Here is a 27,515-nt window from a genome sequence, read left to right on the forward strand (position 1 = left end):
CTACCCAAACACATAGAAGTGTTTTAAGATAGTCCATGTTATTACTATCTAGCTATTTGAATGGACTTTAACTAAACTTTGACTTGACAGGTGGCCCCCATAGGTCCCCAGCAGGCCGGCTCCGGCCCCAGAGTGGATGACGAATACGTCAACGAGCCCCTCTACCTCAACACCTTCCACAACCCCGGAGGACCAGGGCCAGGAGAGGGAGACTACACCGATTATACCCTGAAAAAGAACGGAGTCCCTGGGGGACACAACCCTATCCTCGCCACCCTTACCAGCCAACCAGGCACCACTGGTGTCACTGCTGGCCAATCAGGCACCACCCAGGCAGGGAACCCCTCCCACAGCGTCCAGACAGCCAACGCCCACGCTGTCTCCGCACAACCGGGATACGCTGCACCTCCGGGGCTCGGCGCAGCAGGCCCTCACCCAGGGCACATCCTGCACCCAGGTCACCCTTCCCACCCCGGGTACACCCTCCACCCCGGTCTCACTGGCACCATCATGGTGGACAAGAAGACCAGACAAGACAAGAACAAGACGTTTGACAATCCAGAGTACTGGCAGCATAGCCTCCCTCCCAAAGCCACCCTGCACAACCCCGAGTACCTGCAGGACTGCAGCACGCGCTTCTTCTACAGGCAGAACGGACGTATCCGGCCCGCCGTGGCCGAGAACCAGGAGTACCTGACGGAGTTCGCCCTGAAACCTGGGACCGTGCTACCGCCCCCGCCCTACAGACAGAGGAACACTGTGGTGTAACGTGGAGTAGTGAGGAGGACTGGGTGAGAAGAGGAGGAAGACAAGGGGAGGAGGAGGAGTGAGGGGGATGTACGGAGGAAGAAGGGCAAGATCGTGGGAGGATGGGAGGAGGAGAGAGGACTGAGTGTGAGAGGAAGGAGGAGGGAGAAGTGAAGACGGGAAGGAGGAGGAGTGGACAGTCCCTCTCACACTCAGTCACTCAGTATTTACGTATCAATGCATCAACCTTGGTTCCCTCCACCAGCACTGGACTGACACATCTATATCTGTCTGTCTGATTACAGTGCATTTACACAGAAATATCACAGTAATATTATTGTAATATACAAAATGCTGAGAGCCTCCTACTACCCATGAACCCAGGACTGATGAGCAACGTCTGTATCTATCTGATTTATACTGGATTACAGTAACATTATAGTAATATACATACTGCTGAACCCAGGAGTAATGTGCACATTGCTAGCCTCCCCTTCCACTCAGCCCCTCTTAGCCAACCTTAACTACTCCTCTACCACACCCACTACTCTCCCTCAGCTCCGCCTCTTCAGTGTTGATCACACAAACAGGCGCCACCCACTCCTGGGAAACGGTGGACCTCTCTCTCATGTGACTTTGTCCTCTTCCTGACTCCGACTTTATACTCCTTTAGACTCCAGCTTCACCAACAACATCAACAACAACTATAACAACAGCAGAACGCTAAAGGAACAGTGACATGTAATGACTACTGACAGACAATAACACACTCCCCCAGAAAAACCCCTTACAAGACTATTGTTTGCTCATTATCTTACCTACACTATTTTATTAGTAAGCCAGTAATTCCCCGTTTATACACAACACTACACTTGGAGCACCACATTTTCTACACTTGGAGCACCATGGTTTCGTTTGTAGCAATCCACCAACAACACGTACAGTAATGTCATGAGAGCTGTTGGTGGGCAGGACAGCAGGTTCCTATAAGAGGAAATGTATACATCTGTGTATACACTGCTGTTCCATCACTGTCTGCCAAGCCCCAGCCACGCCATTCATCTGTCTCATAATGTGGAGGATGAATTCATGTCCGCTGACTGGACTGACTGGCTGGCTGGCTGACTGGACTGACTGGCTGGTTGACATGGTTTAAACCCCTCTGAATACATAATGCAATTCAATCATGGATTGTACAGCACAGCTCATATCCTCTATAAGATGTTCATTTGTATCTCGCAAAGAAGGAAGATGTGCTCCCAACCTTGACACATCAATAACCGTGTACATGTATGATATAGTCACACACACAAACACACACACACACACGCGCACAAACACACACAGAGATAGCGTTAGCGTCGTGTGCATTCCGTTTTGGACCAGGAGCTCCGTTGACCTTGGGTTCTAAAGCAGTGGAGATAGCACCAGCCAAGGCAGTGCAGCGGCATGAGAAGACAAAGTCACAGCAAGTAAATGGCAGTGTTATACTGTATGTAAAGCTGGAATGGCCTACGTTGAACACACTGAAATACATCAGGCAGAAAGTGCCACAGCCCAGGATTTACGAGGGAATGGGCTTATCAGTAAGGAGAGGATCTCAACCATCCAGCCATGCTGTTATAACTTCTAACCCACATGACTTCTGAGGCAGACAAATCTGGATCTGGATCGATGCTGTCATAGAATATAGATCGGAAACTGCTGTGTGTTGCAGTATTTTTTAACTGATAAACCCTGGCAGAGTCTGTCTGTTCGTTCCCCTATCAGAGCTGGTTACAAAGACCTCAGGAGACAGGACTGATGAGGTGATGGGGACTGAAGTTTGAACTGGACTGGATAGATAGACAGTTGGAGGAGAAATAGATGGCAGGGTCATGTTCATTAGGCACCAAATGGAAGACAACGGACTGAAACAGGGAGGGACTACCTGGACATTGCAAAATGTTTTGTTACGGTGTGAACGTGACCCACGTGTGTGGAGGACTGGAGAATTCTGGGGCCTGGATAGGTGGCGGGCAGCAGACACCAGTCTGTCTGGGATAAGAGAGGCCTAAAAACTTGGTCTGGTCTTGGGTCTGGTCCTGGGAATAAAGGAGGATAACTAAGCCCTGATGTTGTGGACACGACCATGGAGGAGAGTCATTGAGAGTTCTGGTCAAACTGGAGAGGAGAAGCCTGAGAACCTGATCTGGTCTTGGGTCGGCCATGGCCAGTGAGGAGTGAACACATGGACACATGGAAATACACAGGAAATAAACCTAGTACACGCCAAGCAGAGTCATCATTGGTGGATATGTTCTGTGGAATGATATATTAATTTTGGGGGGAAATTGAGGATGGATGGCATCAGATTTGGACAGTTGAAATACTCTAATTATATTATGTCATGCCATGAAGAATAGTATTGCAACTAGAACGACATCAAACTGGTCCCTAAAACCAAGACTTTTGCTCCACCCCAAAATGTCTCTCCCGCTTCTACGTACAGTACAGGGACATCCCTCTCCAACAATTTGCAATCAAGATGGGAAATGAAATTGTGCCAAAACATTTGGAGAGATTTCCTTCCTCCACAATGACATTTTCATGAAGAAAATGCAGGAGCTACAGCAGATCAAGGACATTGAACACTTTTCTATTCATGTTTGACAATAATGACAGTACAGGTAGACAGACAACATATCTATGGAAGGCCAGGTCCATGTGTCCCACAGAATACTGCCAGATGATTTTTGTTTTCGCTGCTAGTAGAGGGGAAATACTGTCTAGACAAAATAAATATTTAGATTTGGGCCTTTTTGAGTTTTGATAGGACTTATTAACCATTTTGGCACAGACAAACCTCTCCATTGTTTCCCCAGACAGAGGAACATCAGGTTCTCAATACATTTACATGTAATTATGTATTATCTGTTGCATTGCAGCTATAGAAAAGGCAGGCAACCTACCCCATTTCACTGTTATTTTTCTCATTGTGGCTTCAGTTTGTACGATCCAGAGATGCAGCACTTTAATGAAGACTAGCAGAAGTAAACGATGGTAGTGGTAGAAGAAGAGAACAAGGATAGTAGTAACGGTCTAGAAGCACTGACAGGAGAACTAGAAGGCTCTCCACTCCAATGAAAATAGAATGAAATGTCCGGGAGTTTTTGGAGAGGCATTGTGTTAAGTTTTGCTTAGTTTAGCCAAACACAGATGTTTCCTGGATGATGTGTTTATCTCCAGTTCTCCTCCTTTATGAAAAAGAATGACATGCCAATTAAGATCCATCTAATTGGTAGAATCATGAAAGTGGTCCTTGTAGACAAAGCTACTTTGGTAGCATCGCTAAAGCGTTTATAGTCCTCGTGGACAAAGCTCCATCGGAATAACCACAGGAGGATATAAGGTCTGTTTAGATAGCTGATCACAACGCACTACAGAGTCTAGTCCCTGTCTACAAACCTACAGTGGTAGAATCACTACAGAGTCTAGTCCCTGTCTACAAACCTACAGTGGTAGAATCATTACAGAGTCTAGTCCCTGTCTACAAACCTACAGTGGTAGAATCATTACAGAGTCTAGTCCCTGTCTACAAACCTACAGTGGTAGAATCACTACAGAGTCTAGTCCCTGTCTACAAACCTACAGTGGTAGAATCACTACAGAGCTTATGGTCCTTGTGAACTAAGCTACAGTGGAAGAACCATGTGAGGATATTAGGCCTGTTTAGATGGCTAAGGCTTCTCTTCGGCAACTCTACCTGAGGTTAACACTGTGTGTGTGATCACCAGTGTCTACTGACTCAACCGGTCCTGTAGACCTAGCTCTCTGCCAGGACGTTAATGTGTTACATGGACATAAACACTGTGGCTGTGTCAGATACCAAGGTACTGTTTGTTTGTTCCTTCTCATTTTGGAGGTTAAAATTGAATTTGTCCTCTGATTTAAGATGATTCGTTTGAGAGCTAACATTTACTATAACTGTATATATTGTCCTTGTGTAAAATAAGTGTATAACAGTAGAATGGAATCTATGCTTTATCTGGGGAGTTTATCTGGGCACGTTTTATCCCAGACTATGAACATGGGGATATTGGTGTTGGTGCAATGACAGCCTATGAGAGTGATGTTAAGAGGACTCGTGATGGACCTTACTGGTCAATTAAAGCCAGTCTATAGGAGAATACAACACCAGTGCCCTGTGTATTAAATACTGAAGCTAATGAGAAACAATCCCTTAAGGTAAACCCTTATTTGAAACCCATCACAAGGGTCTTTTACCTAGCAGTGTGCTGATAGCTCTCCTTGTCCTCTAAAGCTGCTCTGTTCTGCTGTTCTGTTCTGTGGGGAAATCATATCACCCAACATCTCCAAGCAACATGGCGGAGATAAACACTGGCGGACAGGGCAATAGTTTCCATCCTACGCAGGGTAAAAGGCAGAGATATTAGCATTCCACAGATGTTAGGAGATCAATACATCAGTGTTACAATAGGTTGTCTGAGAAGCAGCGTTTGGATGCAGTGCTGGAAGCAGAGGAAGAGACTGGAGTTTTACTTTATCTCAAAAAGATGACTAAAGGAATGTATGTAGCAAGCACTGTTGACGTTGAGTGGTGTGTATTTACAAACCGACTACCATGAAGCAGTTCATGAGGAGCAACTTGAACACGACCAAAATGATTTTGAAGAAGCGACCGGCGAGGAGTTTCAGAAGTGAGAGTCGTAGAATCACAACACTTTAATGAATTATGTCTTCGGGTTGTTTTAGCAAAATCCTTTAGGTACAAAAGGAGCACAAATATTCCCTCTGTTTCATCTCAACACTGATTGTGCACACTAATTTTAATCAGCAATGTTGAAACGGTCACATTTATTTGATTCAGCTACTACTGTATTTACGGTTTTGGGGTATAATAGTCAAAATGGATGTAACCATGACATCTTTAAGAGTATTGTAAATTGTGTTAATGGTGATGTTTCTTAGTGTATCTCAATGGGGGGTTCATAATGGCAATAGATTGTTGTTTCTTTGACTCTGTTGCTATGAGATAGGGCACAGACATTTCGGTGAAGGCCTCTTTCACACTGTTGTATCTCAATGTTACTCCCTCCTGGATCTACAACTTGGAGTAAATCCCTAAAGTACATGATGGACGGTATTCCTGTAATTTCTTACAGTGCGAAATTAATTTCTAAAGGACATTTTTGTAATTATTATGGTATTAATATGTACAGTTTGTTCCAATAAGCCTTGCCTGTTTCCCCATGGGCTGAAGTATTCCTTTGCACATAGATAGGATTTAAATCCCTACATGTACAACTAAATACTGTATGAGAGGCTGCACTCAGTGCATCTCAGAACTTCACTTATTGATACATACCAGTTAACTAACACAATATTCATACAATTCATCATATACTATAACACACAAAAACACTGTACTTTTGTAATACAGCTCATTTTACAGTGGTACTATTGCGTATTCCTTCCTTTAAAATGACAGGAAAAGACAGTAGTTGTAGAGTAAGCACAGTTTACAATACATGTTGATTTGCTGGTAACTAATATATGGGAGGGAATTTCTTTTTATGACACACAGGCATTATACTGAATGGCTGTTCTTGATCATTTTAATACCGCTCTTCAACCGATAAAATGTGAATAGTATTTTTATAGATAGTGGAAGTATTGGCCAGGTGCATTTGTAAATAGAGGGAAACAATACTTTTTGGGCTGCCATGATGTTTTTGGTTTCTCTTTTAATTCTGTCATATTACTGCTTTTTGTTGAATATTATTGTGTGTGATCAGTTTTCTTCTTGGTTTTTATTTCTGTATATATATATATGTAATTTAACCAGTGAATTCTGATTTTAAAAAGCTTGCAGTTTTTATAGTCCCCGCTGTTTCCCTCGTAGCTGTATTTAGAACAACTTGGTGGACTTTGTGGTTAAAAACCTCTTGCTCACAGGGTAGAGGTGCCTTTTCCTTATTTTGGGTGTATATTTCAGTCTCCTCTCCTCCCCCTATAGCCATTTTTTGATTTTGTACAGAAACCACCCACCCATTGGAGAGATTGAGGCTCTGTTGCATTACTGATGAATACTTGTCTATCCTGCATCTACTGTATATCTCTCTCTCACCATCATTTCGTATCAATTTAACCGGTATTCATAATCAATATGTATTTCATTCCTATCTGTGGTCTGAGGAAGCACTATGGGCCTTGGATAATGCGTACATACTGTACCCACAGACACAATTTAACAAACACATATAGCCTTTGCTCTTCTTGGGCAGCCACATGATGCTAGATTTACTGGTATCCCTCGTATATCCAGTCAGACCCTGACCCCTGCTCTCTGATGGTGGAATTGGGTAAACCAAATAGCTTTTTGCCTGGATTATATTGTAGATTTAAATTGACATATTAGTCTGTTGGTCTATGGTTATTGGTTTGGTTTATTGAATTGGTTCTTCATGATTTCATTGATTGGTTGATTGGGATTTATCTGACTGTAGTCTAGAATGTCTGGTCCTTGTCCTAGACCTGTTCCTGGCCCTAGTCCTGGTCCAAGTACTGGTCTTAGTCTTGGTCCTAGTACTAGTCCTGGTCCTGGTTTTAGTCCTGGAGCTGGTCCTATACCTGTTCCTGGCCCTAGTCCTGTTCCTGGCCCTGGTCCAAGTCCTGGTCCTAGTCCTGGTCTTCATCCTGGTCCTGGCCCTAGTCCTGGTCCTGTTCCTGGCCCTAGTCCTGGTCCTCGCCCTAGTCCTGTTCCTGGCCCTAGTCCTGGTCCTGGTCTTAGTCCTGGAGATGGTCCTAGACCTGTTCCTGGCCCTAGTCCTGGTCCTAGTACTAGTCCTGGTCCTGGTTTTAGTCCTGGAGCTGGTCCTAGACCTGTTCCTGGCCCTAGTCCTGTTCCTGGCCCTGGTCCAAGTCCTGGTCCTAGTCCTGGTCCTGGTCTTCATCCTGGTCCTGGCCCTAGTCCTGGTCCTGTTCCTGGCCCTAGTCCTGGTCCTCGCCCTAGTCCTGTTCCTGGCCCTAGTCCTGGTCCTGGTCTTAGTCCTGGAGATGGTCCTAGACCTGTTCCTGGCCCTAGTCCTGGTCCTAGTCCTGGTCCTGGTCTTAGTCCTGGAGCTGGTTCTAGACCTGTTCCTGGCCCTAGTCCTGGTCCTGGAGCTGGTCCTAGACCTGGTCCTAGTTCTGGTCCTAGTCCTGGTCCTGGAGCTGGTCCTAGACCTGTTCCTGGTCCTGGTCCTAGTCCTGGAGCTGGTCCTAGACCTTGTCCTAGTCCTGGTCCTAGTCCTGGTCCTAGTCCTGGAACTGGTCCTAGACCTGTTCCAGGTCCTAGTCCTGGAGCTGGTCCTAGACCTGTTCCTGGTCCTGGAGCTGGTCCTAGACCTGTTCCTGGTCCTGGTCCTAGTCTTGGGTCAGGCATCAGACAGAGCTGTAGCAGCAGAGCCTCTGATGTGTGGCTGAGGTTCCATGGAGGAGAGCTCTACTCTCTTTCCATCCCTTTGCTTTACAGGATGTTATTGTCTGAATCTACTTCAGCGCTGCTTCCAACTGAAGGTTTTACCATTCCCAAGGCTATAACATTTAAATACTTTTCCCGCAGTTTTGTTACATGAATCTGTCAAAAATATATTTTTAATTTAATATGAATAAAGATCAATACAATATTTAAATTACGTGTTCTGTACTTTTAATTTGTTGGTGTCATGACTTTGGTGTGTCTTCTGGTATGCACGTGGGTGTTTATTTCTGTGCATGAGCGTGCATGCCTGTGTGTGACTCTTAACTTCTGCTAAAACTCGACAGGAAACCATCCGTCTGGCATTCAAATGTCAGCTCTTTGCTTTGCATATGAGCCCATCTCGTTGGGAGTGCCTCTTACAGTAATCATGACCGAGCATCATCTTCATCATCTATTAGCCTCCTGGGAGTCAGAACTGGTCCCAAATATTGCTCCCAATGGTCACACTTGGCCCCAACTATTCGATGTTTCCATATTTGTAAGTTGGGAGCACCACCACAACACTGCTTATGCCTATACAGACCCTTCAGACGTGCATACATGGCAGGGGAGCCGAGGGGAAGAGGGAGGGGTAGAGAGTAAATTAGACTGCAGCCAACAGAATATCTCTCTAAATTACAATAAGGGAAGGAGGGATAGATTTTGAATGTATTGGAGCAGGACCTGGGCGTCTGTCCACCAGACTATAGCCACTCTGCCACAGGCCTGATTCTCTCACCATTAGCATATCCTCACATAATATGACATTTTATGGCATTATCATTGGAGATCCAATACTGTACTCCAGCCAGCTAAATCTGCATTTTGTGAGCCTCCTGCCCTGGGCAGAGTCAAATAATTTGCCTTAAAATGGGAATAGAGTCGTGTTCGAAACCATCCGTCAATGCCTGTCTCCTTTCACACGCTCGCCCCACTGACAAAGTGTATGGATTTGACCTGATATGAAGGATGATGGCCACAGTGGAATGTAAATAAACTTAAAGGGTTTTAGCCGTCATGATCGACTCACACCGTTCTCATGAAAGAAGGGTTGAATGCTCAATTTGACATTACATAAATCTCTTCAGATCTCTTGAACAGTGCTCAGCAAATGATCATGGTTTATTTAACCCTTGTCAGGCTTGCCATCAAATAGAAATACGTTTCCTTTCATTTGTCTCGCTACTGTGTGTTCCAAATGGCACCCTTTCCCCTATATAGTGCACTACCATGGGTCCTAGTCAAAAGTAGTGCACTACATAATGAATAGGGTGCCATTTGAGTCGCTACCCTCTCTATCCCATCGAATACCTACCTCTAATTTCATATCGCCCTACATCAGCTAGTAGTGTGATAATGCCAACTGATCTAATCATTAGTGTGTGAAATGAAACAGAAAGACAGTAGCAGAAAACAAAAGTATTAAAAGTTGTTTTCTCTTATTTTGCTCCCTCTCTCCTTGCTTCCTCTCTCCTCTCTTCCTCTCTCCTCTCTACACCTGTTCATCCCTTTCTCATCTCTCCCTGGTGCGACAGTGCAGTGCTCCTAAATCCCTGCCTGTGCTGCAGCATGCCATGTCTTATTGCGTCCCAAATGCCAACATATTCCTTATATGGAGCACTACCCTATGGGCCCTGTTCAAAAGTAGTGCACTATAAAGGGAATAGGTTTCCATTTGGGACTCACCCATTTATGATTGAATGGAGTCCACAAAGCCGGCTAAGCAGCTCCACCGATCCCCCGGAGAGCTTTCATTACAGCACGCATATAATATCGCCCTTCCCACACACACACACACACACTAGAACCCTCTCTGCCACTGGAGGCTGGGCCTCCTCCTCCATCTCACCCCGGGCCAAGCACACACACCAGTATGCCAGGCTCCAGACAGGTATAACCTATGGGCTAATCTCCTCCAGTCTAATCTGTCCCTGACTCAATCAGAGATGAATATGATTTGAGATCTAACACAGTGATTGCTCCTAACCAAACTGCATTGCCCTTATTCAGTGTGTGGTGTGCTATCTTACTGGCTGGCTGGGGCAGTTATGCAATGTTCTGTTCTCTGGAGATTGCTGAGTCACTGGCATTATCTGAGTGCGTGGACAGGTGAGAGTCTGCATACTTGCGTGTGGGCAGGAGGGACGTCACCCTGAGTAAAGAAAGTTTGGGGCTGGAGGTTTGAGTCAGGCCAGTTACGTTGGGTCCTTCAGGGCATTGACTGTGACACAGCATGTTTTTAACTTCCTGTCTGTCCTTTTGAAACAGTCACCTAGAGTCAGAAGGGAATATACAATTCGGTTTGAAGTCACTCCTCTTGCTTTCACTGGGGAAGTTACATAGCAGCACCTCGGTATGTACTGTGTGCCTCTGAGACCTTATGTTGGTTGTGGTACTAAAGATGAGGATATAAACCCATCTGATGGTTGAGTAAGTGGCATTTGACGATGCACAAACACATTAAGATTAATAAGGCAATCTAGTAAGCCATTTGCACTCTTCTCATGAAGAGTAGCTCGTCTAATTAGGAATACGTTTCAAAAGCTCAGTATTTATGATGTGTCACAAATGGCATCCTATTTCCTATGTGGTGCACTACTTCTGGCCAAGGCCAATAGGGCTCTGTTCAAAAGTAGTGCACTATAAAGGGAGTAGGGTGCCATTAGGGAGGCATTATCATTCACTTTATTAGGCATCAAGGCAGTATCCTCGTGGGATAACTCATGCTAGGAATGGGTAAACGCATAAATAATGGGTAAATAGCATGATCTTACTAAACGAGAAGTCAGTTATTTAATGTAACTATTCCACACCCGATCACTCAGTCCAATCTATCGAAAATTACCTCACTATAAGCGTGTATTTCCTTCAAATTAGAACACATCACAAAATAAGCAGTGAGATTGTACTGAGAAGGTGATTGTACAGCATTCATCTGGTAGTGGAAGAGATTGGCGCATCTGTCTGGGGGCTAAAGGAGTCGCAACATCCAGCTTGGACCCAGCATTCCTTTTGAATTAAGTAACCATTTTAAGAGAAGCAGGGTCATTGTTAAACTCACACACTGATGCAATTGTAAAGCTCTAGTCTATTCATCCAGCATACAATGTCTTGATGGCAGCTCATTGTGGACTGACAATGGCAGCTTAATTGCACGTTGTCACGTCCTGGAGTGGCACACATATTGTCAGACTGCTTGCCTCCCAAATGGCATTCTATTCCCTATATAGTGCACTACTTTTGAATAGGGCCCATTGGGCCCATAGGGGTCTGGTCAAAAGTAATGCACTGTTTAGGGAATGAAAAATAGCCGCACCCTCAGTTTCCCTCCCACTCTCCACTCTGCCATTTCAAATGGGAGGCCCATGGAGCAGTCACTTACTTAGCGATGGGTAAGGTATGGATGTAGCTTTAATTGTATCCTATTCAGATCCAATGGACGATGGGAGCAATGTGCTTAGCCGTCAACCTCCATTAAAAAAAGGGGTTGTCTGAAAGAGGGTGATGGAGAGAGAGAGAACAAGAAGCGTGCTGTCCATTAGGGCGTATTTGTAATGAAGAGCGAGAGAGAGAGGCCCTGCTACACTCAGCTAGGCTGGTGTCTCACGATGTCTTATTAGCACCAATAGGGAAGGATGCCTGACTGTCTCTTTCTATTTGTCTAAGAAATGAGAGAGGGAGAGAAAGAGAGAGTGTGTAATAGCTGTAAGCTGTGTATTTTCTCCTCTCCATCTATCAGTTTTGAGAGACCGACTTTCATATTTGCCTCTCTTCATTTTCTTTAACACACACTCTTGATGAGATGGTAATATCGAAATTGAAAAGCAGTGATTTTTTTTTCTTTTTTTCTAAAGCACACTACTGGTGTTTAAATGGAAAGATAGAAGTAAATTACACCAATTATAGTCTGTGTTTAACTCTTTGTGAGATCACCCGGCTGGTTGGTTGGACCTCCACCTTAGATCCTGCTTTCAACGACAATATGGCAATCATGAGATCATCGTCACTGCTTAGAGAGAATGGAACCCCGTGCATGAGACCTGTCCCAAATGGTACCCTATTCCCTATATACAGTAGGGCACTAGTTTTGACCTGGGCGCATATATTGGATGCAATATATACAGAGCACTATATAGTGAATAGAGTGCCATTTGAAATGCATGCATGGTCTATCTCTGGGTTTTTGTGATTATAGTGATTATAGTGGCCATGCAGTGATTGGTTGGAATATTGGAGTGGACATTCTGTAAGGAAGTGTATTGATTTGCCATAGTTTAGTTTCTACATGTTTCATCATCATCGACTTCAACAGAAAGTTTAAAAGGAAGGTAGCATTTCCTAGGCCTCATGAAGAGATATAGAATCCATTACTATTATCAGCAGTATTATCAGCAATATTATCAGCACTATTAATGCATGCCCACTTTAGAATTGTTCTTACAATCATTAAAAACATGTTTTAATAACTCTGTGTTTTTTCACTCTGTTCATTCTGTTTGTAGTTTATGCAACAGCATATTACTACCGAGTGCTTGATATCTTATATAACTCTTTAACAATCCCCCTCTGACATTCTCCTTCGATCAATTTCTGCTTGATATTATGGAAAAGCTCCTTCCCAGTGGAACTCCTACACTCATTTAGCCAGTACATACACAGCTAACAGACGTCTGTCTGTCTGTCTGTCCTGTCCTGTCCTAACCTGTCATGTCCTGTCCTGTCCTGTCCTGTCCTGGTCTGTCTGGTCTGTCTGTCTGTCTGTCTGTCTCTCTCTCTCTCTCTCTCTCTCGGAGTGCATGCTGGGAGTGAGTCGTCAAGCAGGAGTGATTGTGAGAACGAATGGAATTTATTTTCACTCTATTGGGTTTTGGTATGTACATATATATATATTGATTAGTTTAGTTGTTTTAAGGGTATATTGTTTAACTATCACTAAGCACGTATAGGGGTGGTGGGATCTTTGAGGTTGGTTTTTCGCGAGGGCACAACCAGCGGGTGGGGCTGGTTGCAATGGCCACTCGCGGAAGTGTAGAGTTTGAAAAACTTAGTCGGAGGCATGGAGTAAAAAATCCTGCTGCGGCTGGGTGTTCAGTGGAAGAATGTAGCTTGGCTGTGGGTGCTATCATTGGGTATGATAGCATCAAATCAGCCTCAAGGATGAATAGCGCTGTAGTGATATTCTTAGATTCAATTGAAAAGGTGAATAAGATAGTTGAGAGGGGTGTTGTGTTGCGGGAGACACAGACGCCGGTATTTCCGCTTATGAATCCGGTGAAGAAAGTTATGCTTTCTAACGTGCCACCATTTGTTAGAGATGAAGTGTTAGAGCGAGAGTTATCTCGCCATGGTCAAATCGTATCTACAATAAAGAAGGTTCTTTTTGGATGCAAATCTCCGTTGTTGAAACATGTCGTGTCTCATAGGAGACAAGTGCATATGATTTTCAAAAAGGAAGGAGATGAACTGAATTTAGCGTTTAGTTTTAAGATTGATGGATTTGATTATGTCTTCTATGCATCTACTGAATCAATGAAATGTTTTGGATGTGGAAGAGAGGGGCATTTGGTGCGTAATTGTCCCGAGAATGAACGCGCTGAGCCTGGTAGTAGCTTTAGTGCGGGTGCAACTAACGTACCACAGCGAAGGGATGAAAATACTACAGGTGTAGGGGAAGAGAGAAGGTGGGCAGATGTGGTTGGAAAAGTAGGAGAGGAAGGCATTGTGGATACGGGGGCAATTGTGGTAGATCAGAACAAAGAGGGAGGGGAAACAGTAGGTGAGATTGCGACTGCCGTCGCTAAATCAGGTGAAGATGAACAGGTTGTAGAGATGGGGTTTTCTTCTGGGGAGGATAGCGAGAGTGAGTCATCTGACGCGTCACAACAATATAGTGAGATAGATGGGGTGGAAGGGAGGTATGGGATCGAGAAGATACGTCAATTTCTGAAGTTGACAAAAGGGAAGAAATATATGCAAGATTACAATGTAACTGATTTTTTCCCTGAACGTGAATTGTTTATTGAATCAGCAAAGTTTCTGATGTCAAAAATTACAGGGGGAGGTTTGAAAAGCCCTGAAATTGCTAGACTCAAGAAAGTGGTCACGAGAGTAATAAGTGATGCAAATTCTAAAGAAAATGTTCAGTTGCAGTTTTAACTCTGTAAAGAGATGTGGTGGCTGTATCTTCCTCTGTATTTTTTTCTTATCCATGAGCAGTTTTAAGATCTCTTCTTTAAACGTAAATGGGGCAAGAGATGTTAAAAAAAGAGCCATGGTGTATGAGTTAATGAGGGGAAAGGGAAGTGACATAATTTTTCTACAAGAAACGCATAGTAATTTGGAAAATGAAGTTATGTGGCAACAGGAGTGGGGGGGGACAGTGGTGTGTAGTCATAAAAACTCAAAAAGTGGGGGTGTGGTTATCTTGTTCTCAAAAGGGTTTTTGCCTTTGTCATATGAGGTTGAAGAGGTAGTTGAGGGGAGGTTATTAAAAGTTAGAGCAAGGTATGAAAACATCAATATGTGTCTGATAAATGTATATGCCCCAGTGGTGACAGTTGAGAGGGTATGTTTTTTAGAGACATTATCAAATACCATTGAGAAATGTAACAAAGAAGATTATTTGTTTATTGCTGGGGATTTTAACTGCACAGTTAGTGATTTAGATAGAAATCACCAAGAACCTCATATAGCCTCAAGGACGTTTTTAAAACGCCTTATTGTAACAAATGAACTGTGTGATATTTGGCGGAGTCAACATGGAGGAACAAGGCAGTACACCTGGGCGCATGTGAGAGAGAACATCATCTCTATGGCCAGGTTAGATAGGTTTTATGTTTTTGAGCATCAATCTCAGGTCTGTAAATCAAGTGTGATAACTCCAGTGGGATTTTCTGATCATTGTTTAATAACAGAGGTGGTGTTCATTAACGATGTAAAACCTAAAAGCGCACACTGGCATTTTAATATAACTTTATTGAGTGATGCTCACTTCAGGAATTGTTTCAGTTTTTTTGGGGAGAGGTGGAGGTCTCAAAAGGCCAGTTTTGTGTCCCTTCAACAATGGTGGGATATAGGGAAAATCCAGATTCAACAATTTTGTAATCAATACACGAGGAATGTCACCAAGGATATCACCAGATCAATGAAAGCCCTAGAGATTGAAATAGTGGAACTCATGACGTTGGTTGAGACCACAGGAGATCGAGGCCATACTCAGGCCCTCAAGAGGAGAAAAGCTGCATTGGCAGATCTGCTGGGTATCAGAGCACAGGGGGCACTGGTGAGAAGTACATTTCAGGGCATATCTGAAATGGATGCCACATCCAAATTTTTCTTTGGTTTAGAGAAAAAGAATGGACAAAGAAAAATTATTCATTGTCTCAAATCAGCTGTTGGACAAGAGCTCACTAGCCCTAGTGAAATTAGAAAGAGGGCAGTAGAGTTCTATGCTGAGCTCTACAAGTGTGAGTACAAAGAGGACAAAACAGTGACACAGCAGTTCTTTGATGGGCTCCCAAAGGTGCCTGCAGAAGCTCAGGTTGAGCTTGAGCAACCATTGTCTTTGCAGGATTTATACACTGCATTAAAAGGCATGGAAAATGGAAGGGCACCAGGCATTCATGGGCTTCCCGTTTACTTTTTTAAGTCTTTTTGGGCTATGTTGGGAGAGGATTGGTTAGAAGTAGCTAATGATAGTTTAACCGGAGGGTTACTACCAATAAGCTGCAGAAGGGCTGTCCTCACCCTACTGCCTAAAAAGGGTGACCTGAGGGAGGTGAAGAACTGGAGGCCGGTGGCTTTATTGTGTACTGATTATAAAATATTGTCAAAGGCTTTGTCCAACAGGCTGAGGGAGGTGATGGGGCAAATCATACATACGGATCAGTCCTACTGTGTTCCTGGCAGGCAGATAGGGGATAACATTTCTCTGATTTGTGATTTTTTGGACGTCTCTAGGGCTATTGGGTTGGATGCTGGTCTAATTTCAATTGATCAGGAAAAGGCATTTGACCGAGTTGAACATCAATATTTATGGCACACATTTGAGGCGTTTGGGTTCAGCTCTGGTTTTATTGCCATGATAAAGGTGATATATGGTGACATTGAAAGTGTATTGAAAGTTAACGGTGGTTTGAGTGCTCCTTTTAAAGTGTGTAGAGGTATTAGGCAGGGATGTTCTATGTCTGGGATGTTATATGCTATTGCTATAGAGCCACTACTAAATAGCATTAGAAGTCGCATTGCAGGGGTGTGCCTTTCAGAGGATATTCCTCCTATTCGTCTTTCAGCCTATGCTGATGATGTAGTTGTGCTAGTGAAAAATCAAGCGGAGGTGGATAGTTTGAGTCTAATGGTTGATCGTTTTAGGGGAATATCCTCTGCAAAGGTAAATTGGGAAAAGAGTTGTGCTTTACAGATTGGAGAATGGTCTGGAGGGATCATGGCTTTGCCAGGGGGGCTAGAATGGTGTAAGGGAGGTTTTAAGTATCTTGGAGTGTACCTAGGAGATGAGGGGACTATGGAAAAAAATTGGAGTGGGGTGGTTGAAATGGTGGAAGGGAGGATGAGGAGATGGCGTTGGTTACTATCTCGTATGTCATATAGGGGGCGCACTATTATAGTTAACAATGTGATTGCCTCTGCACTGTGGCATCGGTTGTCAGTTTTAGAACCACCATCTGGCCTTCTGGCTAAGATACAGGCAATTATTGTGGATTTCTTTTGGGATAAATATCACTGGGTTCCACAAAGTGTTTTGTATTTGTCAAAAGAGGAGGGGGGACAAGGTCTTGTACATCTTGCTAGTAGGGCTGCTGCTTTCCGGTTTCAGTTTATTCAAAGGTTGCTTTATGGACCGGAAAATGTGGTGTGGAGAGGGGTGGCAGGTCTTATATTACAGCGGGTTGGAGGATTAGGTTTAAAGAAGGCTTTATTTCTGGTTGATAGTAGCCAGATTTCTAGGGAGGGAGTACCTCCGTTTTACAGAGGCCTTCTCAGAGTGTGGAGCGTAATGAAGGTGTCCAGAAGAACTTCAGCGGAGTCAGTGCATTGGCTGTTGGAGGAACCTCTGGTGTATTGGGGCAAGACTGGATTGTACAACTGCAGCTGTTCCACATTTCTCCAAGATTCTGGTGAAGGGGAAAATCATCACCTTAAGACAGTTAATGGCCATGGCTGGGCCCGCCTTAATGGATGGAAGACGGGTGGCAGAACATTTGGGGATGAGGTCGGAAAGGATTGTCGGACAAATGCTGGGGAGCTGTAGGAAGGCTCTGTCAGCGGAAGAATAGGGTATGCTTAGTAGCCACAAGAAGAAGGTGCAAGATGAAGACGTCTCATTTCCAAAACTAGGGATTACACCAAATATCCCAGAGTCAGAAAGATAGGCGTTATTGCTGGATTTGAGAGGGTTGGAGGAGGTGGGTTTGGATGAGGTGAATGGGAAGGAATTGTATAGGGGGTGTGTCAAGGTGTTGAATGAAGATAAATTGAAAAATAGAAAAGATACTCCATGGAGGGTAAAATTGGGCATTGATGACAAGGTAAAGCCAGCATGGAGAGCACTGTACAAACCACCGTTACAAAAGGGTACTGGTGATATGCAATGGAGGGTTTTACATGGCATCATTGCAGTTAATGCTTTTGTATCTGTTATTAACTCAGATGTTAGAGATGGATGTCCTTTTTGTAATATAAGAGAAACCATTTTTCACTGTTTTATGGAGTGTGAGAGGATAAAACCTCTATTGGAAATGCTGGAATCTTTGTTTAAAGCTGTAGGGGAGTTTTTCAATAACACTGTTTTTATTTTGGGGTTTCAATATAGTAAACAACAGAAAAGAAAATGTCAAATGTTAAATTTTAAGATGAAGCTAAGATGTCAATTTTTCTGAGTAGGAAACATAAGATAGAAACGGGATATGGGCAGGATGTAAGATGTGTTTTTAAAGGTTTAGTGAAAGCAAGAATAACAGTAGATTTTGAGTTATTTTCAGCTGTAAAAGATCTCCTATTATTTGAGGAGAAGTGGGCCTACGAAGGAGCGCTTTGTTTTGTAGAGGGGAAATTATTTTTTGCTGCTGAAATAAGTTGAATGTATATGTTATGTATTTATTTTTGTTTAGGAATTACATTTGTTGTTTCATTTCTGAAAAGGCAGTGTGTCATTTTTTATGTTAACACTTGAGTAAAAAATCTCTCTCTCTCTCTCTCTCTCTCTCTGGGATGCCGTCCCTGTCACTTCGGCACGGCTTTAGGTGTGTTACTGAAGCTACTGTCACAGTGTAGGAGTTTCTGGTCGCCGTACTTCTTAAAGAAGAGTGTCTTGTAGATCGTATGGTTGAGCATGGTGTACTTCTTAAAGAAGAGTGTCTTGTAGATCGTATGGTTGAGCATGGTGTACTTCTTAAAGAAGAGTGTGTTGTAGATCGTATGGTTGAGCATGGTGTACTTCTTAAAGAAGAGTGTCTTGTAGATTGTATGGTTGAGCATGGTGTACTTCTTAAAGAAGAGTGTCTTGTTGATCGTGTGGTTGAGCATGGTGTACTTCTTAAAGAAGAGTGTGTTGTAGATCGTATGGTTGAGCATGGTGTACTTCTTAAAGAAGAGTGTCTTGTAGATCGTATGGTTGAGCATAGTGTACTTCTTAAAGAAGAGAGTCTTGTTGATCGGATGGTTGAGCATGGTGTACTTCTTAAAGAAGAGAGTCTTGTTGATCGGATGGTTGAGCATGGGGTATTTCTTAAAGGAATGTTTATTCAAGTTACGCCGCTTTTTTCTCCGTCAACAAGGGTAACGATTTCAAATGTACCACTGTTTATTCCAAATGAGCTATTGGAGAGCGAGTTATTGCGCTTTGGTAAGTTCGCCAGTTCAATTAAGGTTAAGGAGTTGCAATTTGTATTAGAGGGAAATGTTATGCAGCAGAAAAATATTGTTGTAGAAGGTAAGGATGTATCTGAAGAGCCAGTTCCTCAGACTGGTGAGCAGGTGCCCAGTATGAGTTCTGGGGTAAAGGAGGGGGTTCATGTGGAGCTAGGCTCCCAGGTAGTGGAGGAGGTGCCCAGTACGAGTGCTGGGGTAAAGGGGGGGGGGGGGGGGTTCATGTGGAGCTAGGCTCCCAGGGAGTGGAGGAGATGCCCACTACGAGTGCTGGGGTTCATGTGGAGCTAGGCTCCCAGGTAGTGGAGGAGATGCCCACTACGAGTTCTGGGGTTCAGGTGGAGCTAGGCTCCCAGGTAGTGGAGGAGGTTCCCACTACGAGTAATGAGGTTCATGTGGAGCTAGGCTCCCAGGTAGTGGAGGAGATGCCCACTACGAGTTCTGTGGTTCATGTGGAGCTAGGCTCCCAGGTAGTGGAGGAGATGCCCACTACGAGTAATGAGGTTCAGGTGGGGCTAGTCTCCTAGGTAGTGGAGGAGATGCCTGGTACAAGTGATGGGGTGCAAGTGGGGAGTGTTGAAAGGGATGTGGTAGAGGGGAGTCAGTTGTCTGTGGCCTCAGCTGAGGATCAGGAGAAGGATATGGATACCTCTTTTGATATGATAGCAGCTGGTGAGGACTCAATTTACGATCTAGAGGAGGTAAATGGGTTTGTGGATCAGACTTTTGGGAAATCTGTCAAATTGGCAGATTATTTTGATGTTGATAAGTTTGTGAGGTCAGCTGTGATGTTACAGAGGACTGTGGGGTTAGACCAATTGAGTGAGAAGAAGCGGTTTCGCTTGAGCAAATGTATTACTGCTGTTGCAGCTGCAAAAGGTGGTGGGAAATGTGGTCAGGTTAAGAGAAGATTAAAATAATGATGATGATCATGCTTCATAGGGTGTCTTTTTTCTCTTTGGTTTCTCTGTGGTTTCTTCTGCTTTTCTTTTCTCTTTTCTATATGGAGGTACTAAGGGTAGGTTCTCTCAATATTAATGGGGGAAGGGACAGGAATTAAAGGGCTTGGGTATTAGAAGTAATAAAACAGAAAAGGCTTAATGTAGTTTTCTTACAGGAGACACATAGTGATGAGGAAAATGAGGTTGACTGGGGTATGTGGTGGGAGGGGCAGCATGTACTCAGTCACGGTACTAATTTCAGTGCTGGGGTGGCAATCTTGTTTTCCTCAGGTTTAGTTGTGACTGTGGTATCTACAACAGAGATTGTCAAGGGTCAGGTTTTATTGGTCAAGGTGGATGTTATTATTATTCTTTTTTTGGAATGTTTATGCTCCTAATGAGGGTACAGAGCGTATTGCTGTATTTGATCAAATAAAGGAAACCTTAAGACAGTGTGACCAAGAGGGGTGTATGGTTTTAGAGGGTGACTGGAACTGTACAGTGGATTTTACTGTTGATCGCACCACTGAAGAACCTCACCTGCTGTGAGCCACTTGCCTGTCTGGCCTATTAACTGAGTTTGAGCTTTCTGATGTGTGGAGAGTAAGGAATGCAAAAGTTAGGCGGTACACATGGATAAAAATTAATGAAGGTCGTGTCAGTGCAGCAAGGTTAGACAGGTTGTATGTATCTGAGCAGTACTGTAGTAGGGTTGGAACGTGTGCCATTACTCCTGTGGGTTTCTCTGATCATCATATTGTTACTGTTGATATTCACTTGTCCTGTCCACAAAGGTCATCACCTTACTGGTATTTTAATGTTAAATTGTTACATGATGTCATGTTTTGTGACAGGTTTTTGTTGTTTTGGGAAAAATGGAGGGTTATAAAAGGGCATTTTGAGTCCTTGAGACAATGGTGGGAGGTTGGGAAGGCCCAAATACGATTATTTTGTCAACAGTATACTGCTCTGTCACAAATTGAAGTGAAAGAGACTATCAAGGCCCTTGAACAGGACATCAAGTCTATTGAATTGAAGCTGCTCACTCAGAACGACGCTGGACTAGTTATGAACTTACAGGACAAGAGACATGAACTGAGGTTGTTTCTGCATGAAAGAGTGAAGGGTGCCTTGATTAGGTCTCGTTTCGCCTCCCTCAAGGACATGGATGCTCCTAGCGCTTTAAAAAAAAACCTAGGACTGTCGACATTGCAACGTAAACACATGGTCTGCCTTTGTCTCCCTGATGGGAAGGTGACCACGGATGACAGTGAAATGCGTCAACATGCCGTGGATTTCTACTCGGCCCTTTATAAGGCGGAGGATTGTGACTCTGTGTACTGAACAGTTGTTACACGGTCTTCCTCAATTGGGACCTGAGCAGAGAGTCGCATTTGACTCTGACATTACACTGCAAGAGCTGTCCACAGCTGTTATGCAGCTCTCAACAGGCCGAGCCCCTGGCATCGATGGTTTACCATCTGAGTTTTATACACACTTTTCGGGGTCTATAGGGGAGGATTTTTATGAAGTGGTGTGTGAATCTTTTCATGAGGGTTCTCTTCCTGTATCCTGTCAACGTGCGGTGCTTTCACTGTTGCCAAAAAGGGGGATTTGGCTCTCATAAAAAAATTGAAGACCTGTTGCTTTGCTGTGCGCTGAATACAAAATTGTTTCTAAATGTCTCTCAAACAGGTTGAAAGAGTATCTGGGATTGTTGGTCCACAAGGACCAGTCCTACTGTGTACCTGATCGCTCTGTTGTTGACAACTTGTTTCTGATAAGAGATGTTTTAGACATTTATAAACTGTCTGATGTAAATGTGGGTTTACTTTCTTTGGATCAGGAGAAGGCTTTTGATCGTGTGGACCACCAGTACTTGTTTAAAACAATGAAAGCCTTTGGGTTTGGGGATGTTTTTTGTCTTGGATGAATTTACTGTATGCTGGGGCCTCGTGTAAGGTGAAGGTTGGTGGTGGTTTGAGTTGCCCCATCCCTGTCCAAAGGGGCATCAGGCAGGGATGCCCAATTTCAGGGCAGTTACTGTATATAGTCTGGCGATTGAACCACTGCTTTGTTTTTTAAGAGCGAAGCTTACTGGTTTCTCTGTGCCAGGTGTAATTAAGGGTCCCGCAAAGCACTGTCTGCATATGCAGATGACGTGACAGTTTTATTACAGGGGGTGAGGATGTTAAGGTTCTCTCAAACACTTTAAAGGTGTATGAGGGGGCCTCCTCAGCTAGAGTCAATTGGGGAAAGAGTGAAGCGCTGTGGGCAGGTCAGCTTCAGACGGGGTCCGCTCCACGGTTACCAGGGGGGCTTCAAACGGGGTCCGTTCCATGGTTACCAGGGGGGCTTCAGACGGGGTCCGCTCCACGGTTACCAGGGGGGCTTCAGACGGGGTCCGCTCCACGGTTACCAGGGGGGCTTCAGACGGGGTCCACTCCATGGTTACCAGGGGGGCTTCAGACGGGGTCCGCTCCACGGTTACCAGGGGGGCTTCAGACGGGGTCTGCTCCACGGTTACCACGGGGGCTTCAGACGGGGTCCGCTCCACGGTTACCAGGGGGGCTTCAGTGGGGCAGAATTTATTCTGGTCTGGACAACACTGGATTAAAGCTGCAACCCTGTACCTGCCACTGCACGAGGGTGGGCAAGGCCTGGTGGACATTTCCTCTAGAATCATGGCTTTCCGGCTTCAAGCAGCCCAGAGACTGTTGTACAGAGACGGTTCTAGCTGGGTTGAAACTGCCTACACATTGATGAGGAGAGCGGGCTGTTTGGGCTTAGACAAGCACCTTTTCCTCTTAAAGCTGGAGGGGGGTGATTTGCCTGGAGTATGTTATGCAGGCTTGGAGAGTCCTTCTCAAGTCCCGTAAGGCCTGCACGCCACCAGGGATGTGGCTTTTTGAAGAGCCTCTTTTTCACAACACTGCCATTCAGTCCCGTATTTTGGGTTCAGCCAGCCTACGTTCATGCCTATTAGGCGTGGGGTGTACCAAGCTGGGTCATCTGATCCGGAGCAGGAGCAGATCGTTGGAGGAGCTGGGAGAAAGAGCGGGGATCCGATCATCCCGCCTACTGAGGAAGGTCGTCGCTGAGGTCTGCGATTCCTTGCCAGGGCTTCATCTGCAGTATGTGACTGACACTTCCAATTCTGATTGGTGAAAGGACGGTCTGGATTATGTGTTCCCTGCACTGATTGATAGTGCTGCGATGGGGGCATTCGAGGAGTACGTGGGGATGCTGCTTTCCTTCGATACCCCGGAGCTGGGGAAGTTCAAGGAGGTGGGAAAGAAGGCCATGTACAGAATATGTGTAAAGGTGTCCCATGCCTCTTCCCTGGAGGGGGTAAAATCGACGAGGTGGGCGGGTGTGCTTGGTCCAGGTGCCTTTCCAAAAGGCTGTTGGTGATCATTATACAAACTGCCTATTGATAAGAGGACAGCTGACCTCAAATGGAGGATAATACATGGAGCTATAGCCACCAACATGCATCTGGTACACCTGGACCCTACTGTTGGGGAGCGGTGTCCATTCTGTGCTGAGTCTGAAACTCTGGCACATCTGTTTTTACTGTGTCCCAGGTTGGTCAGGATGATTGAACTGATCACTGATTGGTTCTCAACGTTGGTAGAGGCTTTCTCTTCCCAACTGTATATATTTGGGCCAAAGTACAGGTTCAGTCAAAAGGGTGTAGTTTTGTTGCTTAAGTTTGCGTTAGGGGCAGCAAAATTAGCGATATGGAAGACAGGGGGTCTGTGGATTTGGTGGGAATGCTGGAGGAAATGTTGGCAGCGAGACTAAGGGTTTAGTTTGCCTATTATTTAACTTGTCAACAATATTGATCTGTTTTTGAGTATATGGGGTATTCAGAGGCTGTTGTGTTTAGTTACTGTGGAGGAGGAATTGGAGTTGTGTTTTTAATTGATATGTAACTGTGGTTTTGCATGAGTATTTATTGTGTGGTGGGCCCCCAGACCCAATTAGGATTATTTAAAACTCTCTCACTCTCACTCTCACTCTCTGTCTCTCTCTCTCTGTCTCGGTCTCTCTCAAGGCCAGCTGTTATAGCCCAGAGGGTACTTCAAGAAGAGGTGGGTGGGGAGGAGGGAAGGCAGACTTTTCAACCTCTTGAGGGAGATGAGAGGGAGGCTTTACTACTAGTGGTGGGCTGCCTATAACAAGGCCAGGGCAGGGAGCAGAGACTGGAGACCTGGAAATAGAGGGAAAGAGACAGAGGAGATCCTCAGTAATTTACGACATCTCTCTGACCACAGCAGCATAGTTGAAGGAGGAAAGGGGTAGGCAGGGAGAGGGGAATGGGGCTTGCTATACCCAAAGAGGGCAACGTCATGACAATAGTGTAGGGCTACAAGATAGTGTAGGGCTACAAGATAGTGTAGGATTAGAAGATAGTGTAGGGCTAGAAGATAGTGTAGGGCTAGAAGATAGTGTAGGACTAGAAGGTAGTGTAGGACTAGAAGATAGTGTAGGACTAGAAGATAGTGTAGGACTAGAAGATAGTGTAGGGCTAGAAGATAGTGTAGGACTAGAAGGTAGTGTAGGACTAGAAGGTAGTGTAGGACTCGAAGATAGTGTAGGACTAGAAGATAGTGTAGGGCTAGAAGATAGTGTAGGACTAGAAGATAGTGTAGGACTAGAAGATAGTGTAGGGCTAGAAGATAGTGTAGGACTAGAAGATAGTGTAGGACTAGAAGATAGTGTAGGGCTGGAAGATAGTGTAGGACTGGAAGATAGTGATCTCGGATCATGTCCCACTGTCTTGCTTTAGGAATGACTGCCAATGAGGAGGTTGTTAACCTGAATCTGCTGAGCTACAGAGCTGATTCAGACAGCAGGGCCAGGTGATTGGTTTGTTTAAAACAGATATTTAACAAAAACAGAAAATCAGATGGTATCTGAATGGAGACCACCAGTAAGCTTTATCTCCATTTCGCTCTGATGTCCTCATCATCACTAAGTAGATGGAAAATAAGAACAAACACACTTCAAGTTGTCCGCTCATCCATGTGGCAGCTAATGAGATATCTGGTTCATGATTAGGGCATAATGAGATATGTAAATCATGATTGGGCCATACTGATTCTGACTAATGAGAGGGGTTGCCTGCTGCAAACACAAAGAGGAAGGTGATCGGAGAGAGGGAGAAGGAAGGAGAGGGGGAGAAGGAGGGAGAGAGGAAGGGGAGGAGAGGAGAGAGGAAGGGGAGGAGAGAGGAAGGGGAGGAGAGAGGAAGGAGCGGGAGAGAGGGAGAAGGAAGGAGAGGGGGAGAAGGAGGGAGAGAGGAAGGGGAGGAGAGAGGAAGGGGAGGAGAGGGGGAGAAGGAAGGAGAGAGGAAGGGGAGGAGAGAGGAAGGGGAGGAGAGAGGAAGAAGCGGGAGTGGGGAAAGGGAGGAGAGAGGAAGGGGAGGAGAGAGGAAGGGGAGGAGAGAGGAAGGGGAGGAGAGAGGAAGTGGATAAAACCCTGTTACATATTAGCTACATACATACAAACTACATCCGACATCCAATGACAACTGCATCCAACATGCTACATGCTATATCAGACATCTGAGGACAACTGTGTCTGTTTGATGTAGCATGCATGTCCTATGTCCACTGTAGTTGTATTGGGGGCTGACATTGGGGATGGTTCTGTTTCTCAGCCCAGCCAGGGAAACTGGGAAAAGATCAGACTGAAGGTGGTCTGACTCTCATCTTCAACTGTCAACTCATATTCTAGCATCACTGTCAACTCTTATTCTAGCATCACTGTCAACTCCTATTCTAGCATCACTGTCAACTCTTATTCTGGCATTATCACCTCCCTGTGCTCCAGCTATCCCCTTCTCTCTCCATCTATCCCCATATCTCTCCATCTATCCCCATATCTCTCCATCTTTTTCCACCTATCCCCTTCTCTCTCCATCTATCTCATCTCTCTCTCTATCTATCTCCATCTATCCCCTTCTTTATCCATCTCTCTCCATCTATTTCCATCTCTCCATCTTTTTCCATCTATCCCCATCTATCTCATCTCTCTCCATCTATCCCCTTCTCTCTCCATCTATCCCCTTCTTTATCCATCTCTCTCCATTTATCCCCTTCTTTATCCATCTCTCTCCATCTATCCCCATATCTCTCCATCTATCCATCTATCCCCATATCTCTCAATCTATCCCCATATCTCTCCATCTATCCCCATCTCTCTCCATCTATCCCCATATCTCTCCATCTATCCCCATCTCTCTCCATCTATCCCCATATCTCTCCATCTATCCCCATATCTCTCCATCTATCCCCATATCTCTCCATCTATCCCCATCTATCTCATCTCTCTCCATATATCCCCTTCTCTCTCTCTGGTTCTCTCTGTCTTTCTCACTCTGTCTCTCCATCTTGTTCATGGTATACCACACAACACAATCATCACCTAACAAAAACTTTAGTCACAGTCACTGAGAGGAAACAGATTCCCACTGACTACTCACACAGGATGAATCTAAGCTAACGTTCAGACTTTCATTAATTCAAACTGAGGCTACTGAAAGAATGTGTTTTTAGCCTCAGTCTCCATCGTTCTCCCCTTTCTGTCGCTTTATTGGCATGGGAAACACCTGTTAACATTGCCAAAGCAAGTGAAGTAGATAATATACAAAAGTGAAATAAACAATACAAATGAACATCTCTCTCATTGTTGACTGTTGTACAGTTTGTAGTTCCTGCCTCGTGCCATGCTATTTGGCATGCTACGGCAGACAATACATTTTAGAGAGGCAGAAGGGCGAGCGAGGGGAGGGCATGTTTACTGCATCAAGGCGAGAGGCTCTCTTTCATGTGAGCCGTGGTTCCTATATCTGTCTGTCTGTCTGTTTACCCCTTCACAGTGAATACGGGAGAAGGCCTAACACACATCTACACATTTGGACACATATTCGCAAAGAGCATGCATGCAAGCACACACGAATGCACACACACGAACGAACGTGCACACACACACACACACACACACACACACACACACACACACACACACACACACACACACACACACACACACACACACACACACACACACACACACATATTCTCTCACTCTCAAAAACCGGTGGAGCTGCCACAAGGACAAAACTCAAAGCTTGCTCACTCTGAGTATCTACCATGGAACAGCGTGCAGAGAAATGATTGATGCACATTTGAATTAAAGTTCAATTGAAGGACGCAGCCCACAGTTATGGGTCCCATTCATCAACGTAGACCTGAAACACCTTTTGGAGATGAAAAAGGAGCAGAATAAGAGTTCTAAACTAGGAAGACAAAAACATAGAAAGACAATGACTAGAACAGTCATCTATGGACATAACCATAGAAATAAATTTACTAAAAGGGACATCCATGAACAAAAACATAGAAATATAATATCCAAATCTAATCCTA

At 44.6% G+C, this 27,515-nt stretch overlaps 1 protein-coding gene across 1 annotated transcript in view; it reads left to right on the top strand.

Annotated features, from left to right (window-relative positions):
* The window catches only part of erbb4b (erb-b2 receptor tyrosine kinase 4b), a 181,736-nt gene extending 175,504 nt beyond the window's left edge, over positions 1 to 6,232 (top strand). The window contains exon 27 of the mRNA XM_036974796.1: positions 91 to 6,232. Within this exon, the coding sequence (XP_036830691.1) occupies positions 91 to 768 (678 nt within the window). The 3' untranslated portion in view covers positions 769 to 6,232. The remainder of the gene's footprint in view (positions 1 to 90) is intronic.
* The last annotated feature ends 21,283 nt before the right edge of the window (positions 6,233 to 27,515 follow it).

This window comes from Oncorhynchus mykiss, chromosome 3, assembly GCF_013265735.2.
Source record: "Oncorhynchus mykiss isolate Arlee chromosome 3, USDA_OmykA_1.1, whole genome shotgun sequence".
Classification (NCBI taxonomy): domain Eukaryota; kingdom Metazoa; phylum Chordata; class Actinopteri; order Salmoniformes; family Salmonidae; genus Oncorhynchus; species Oncorhynchus mykiss.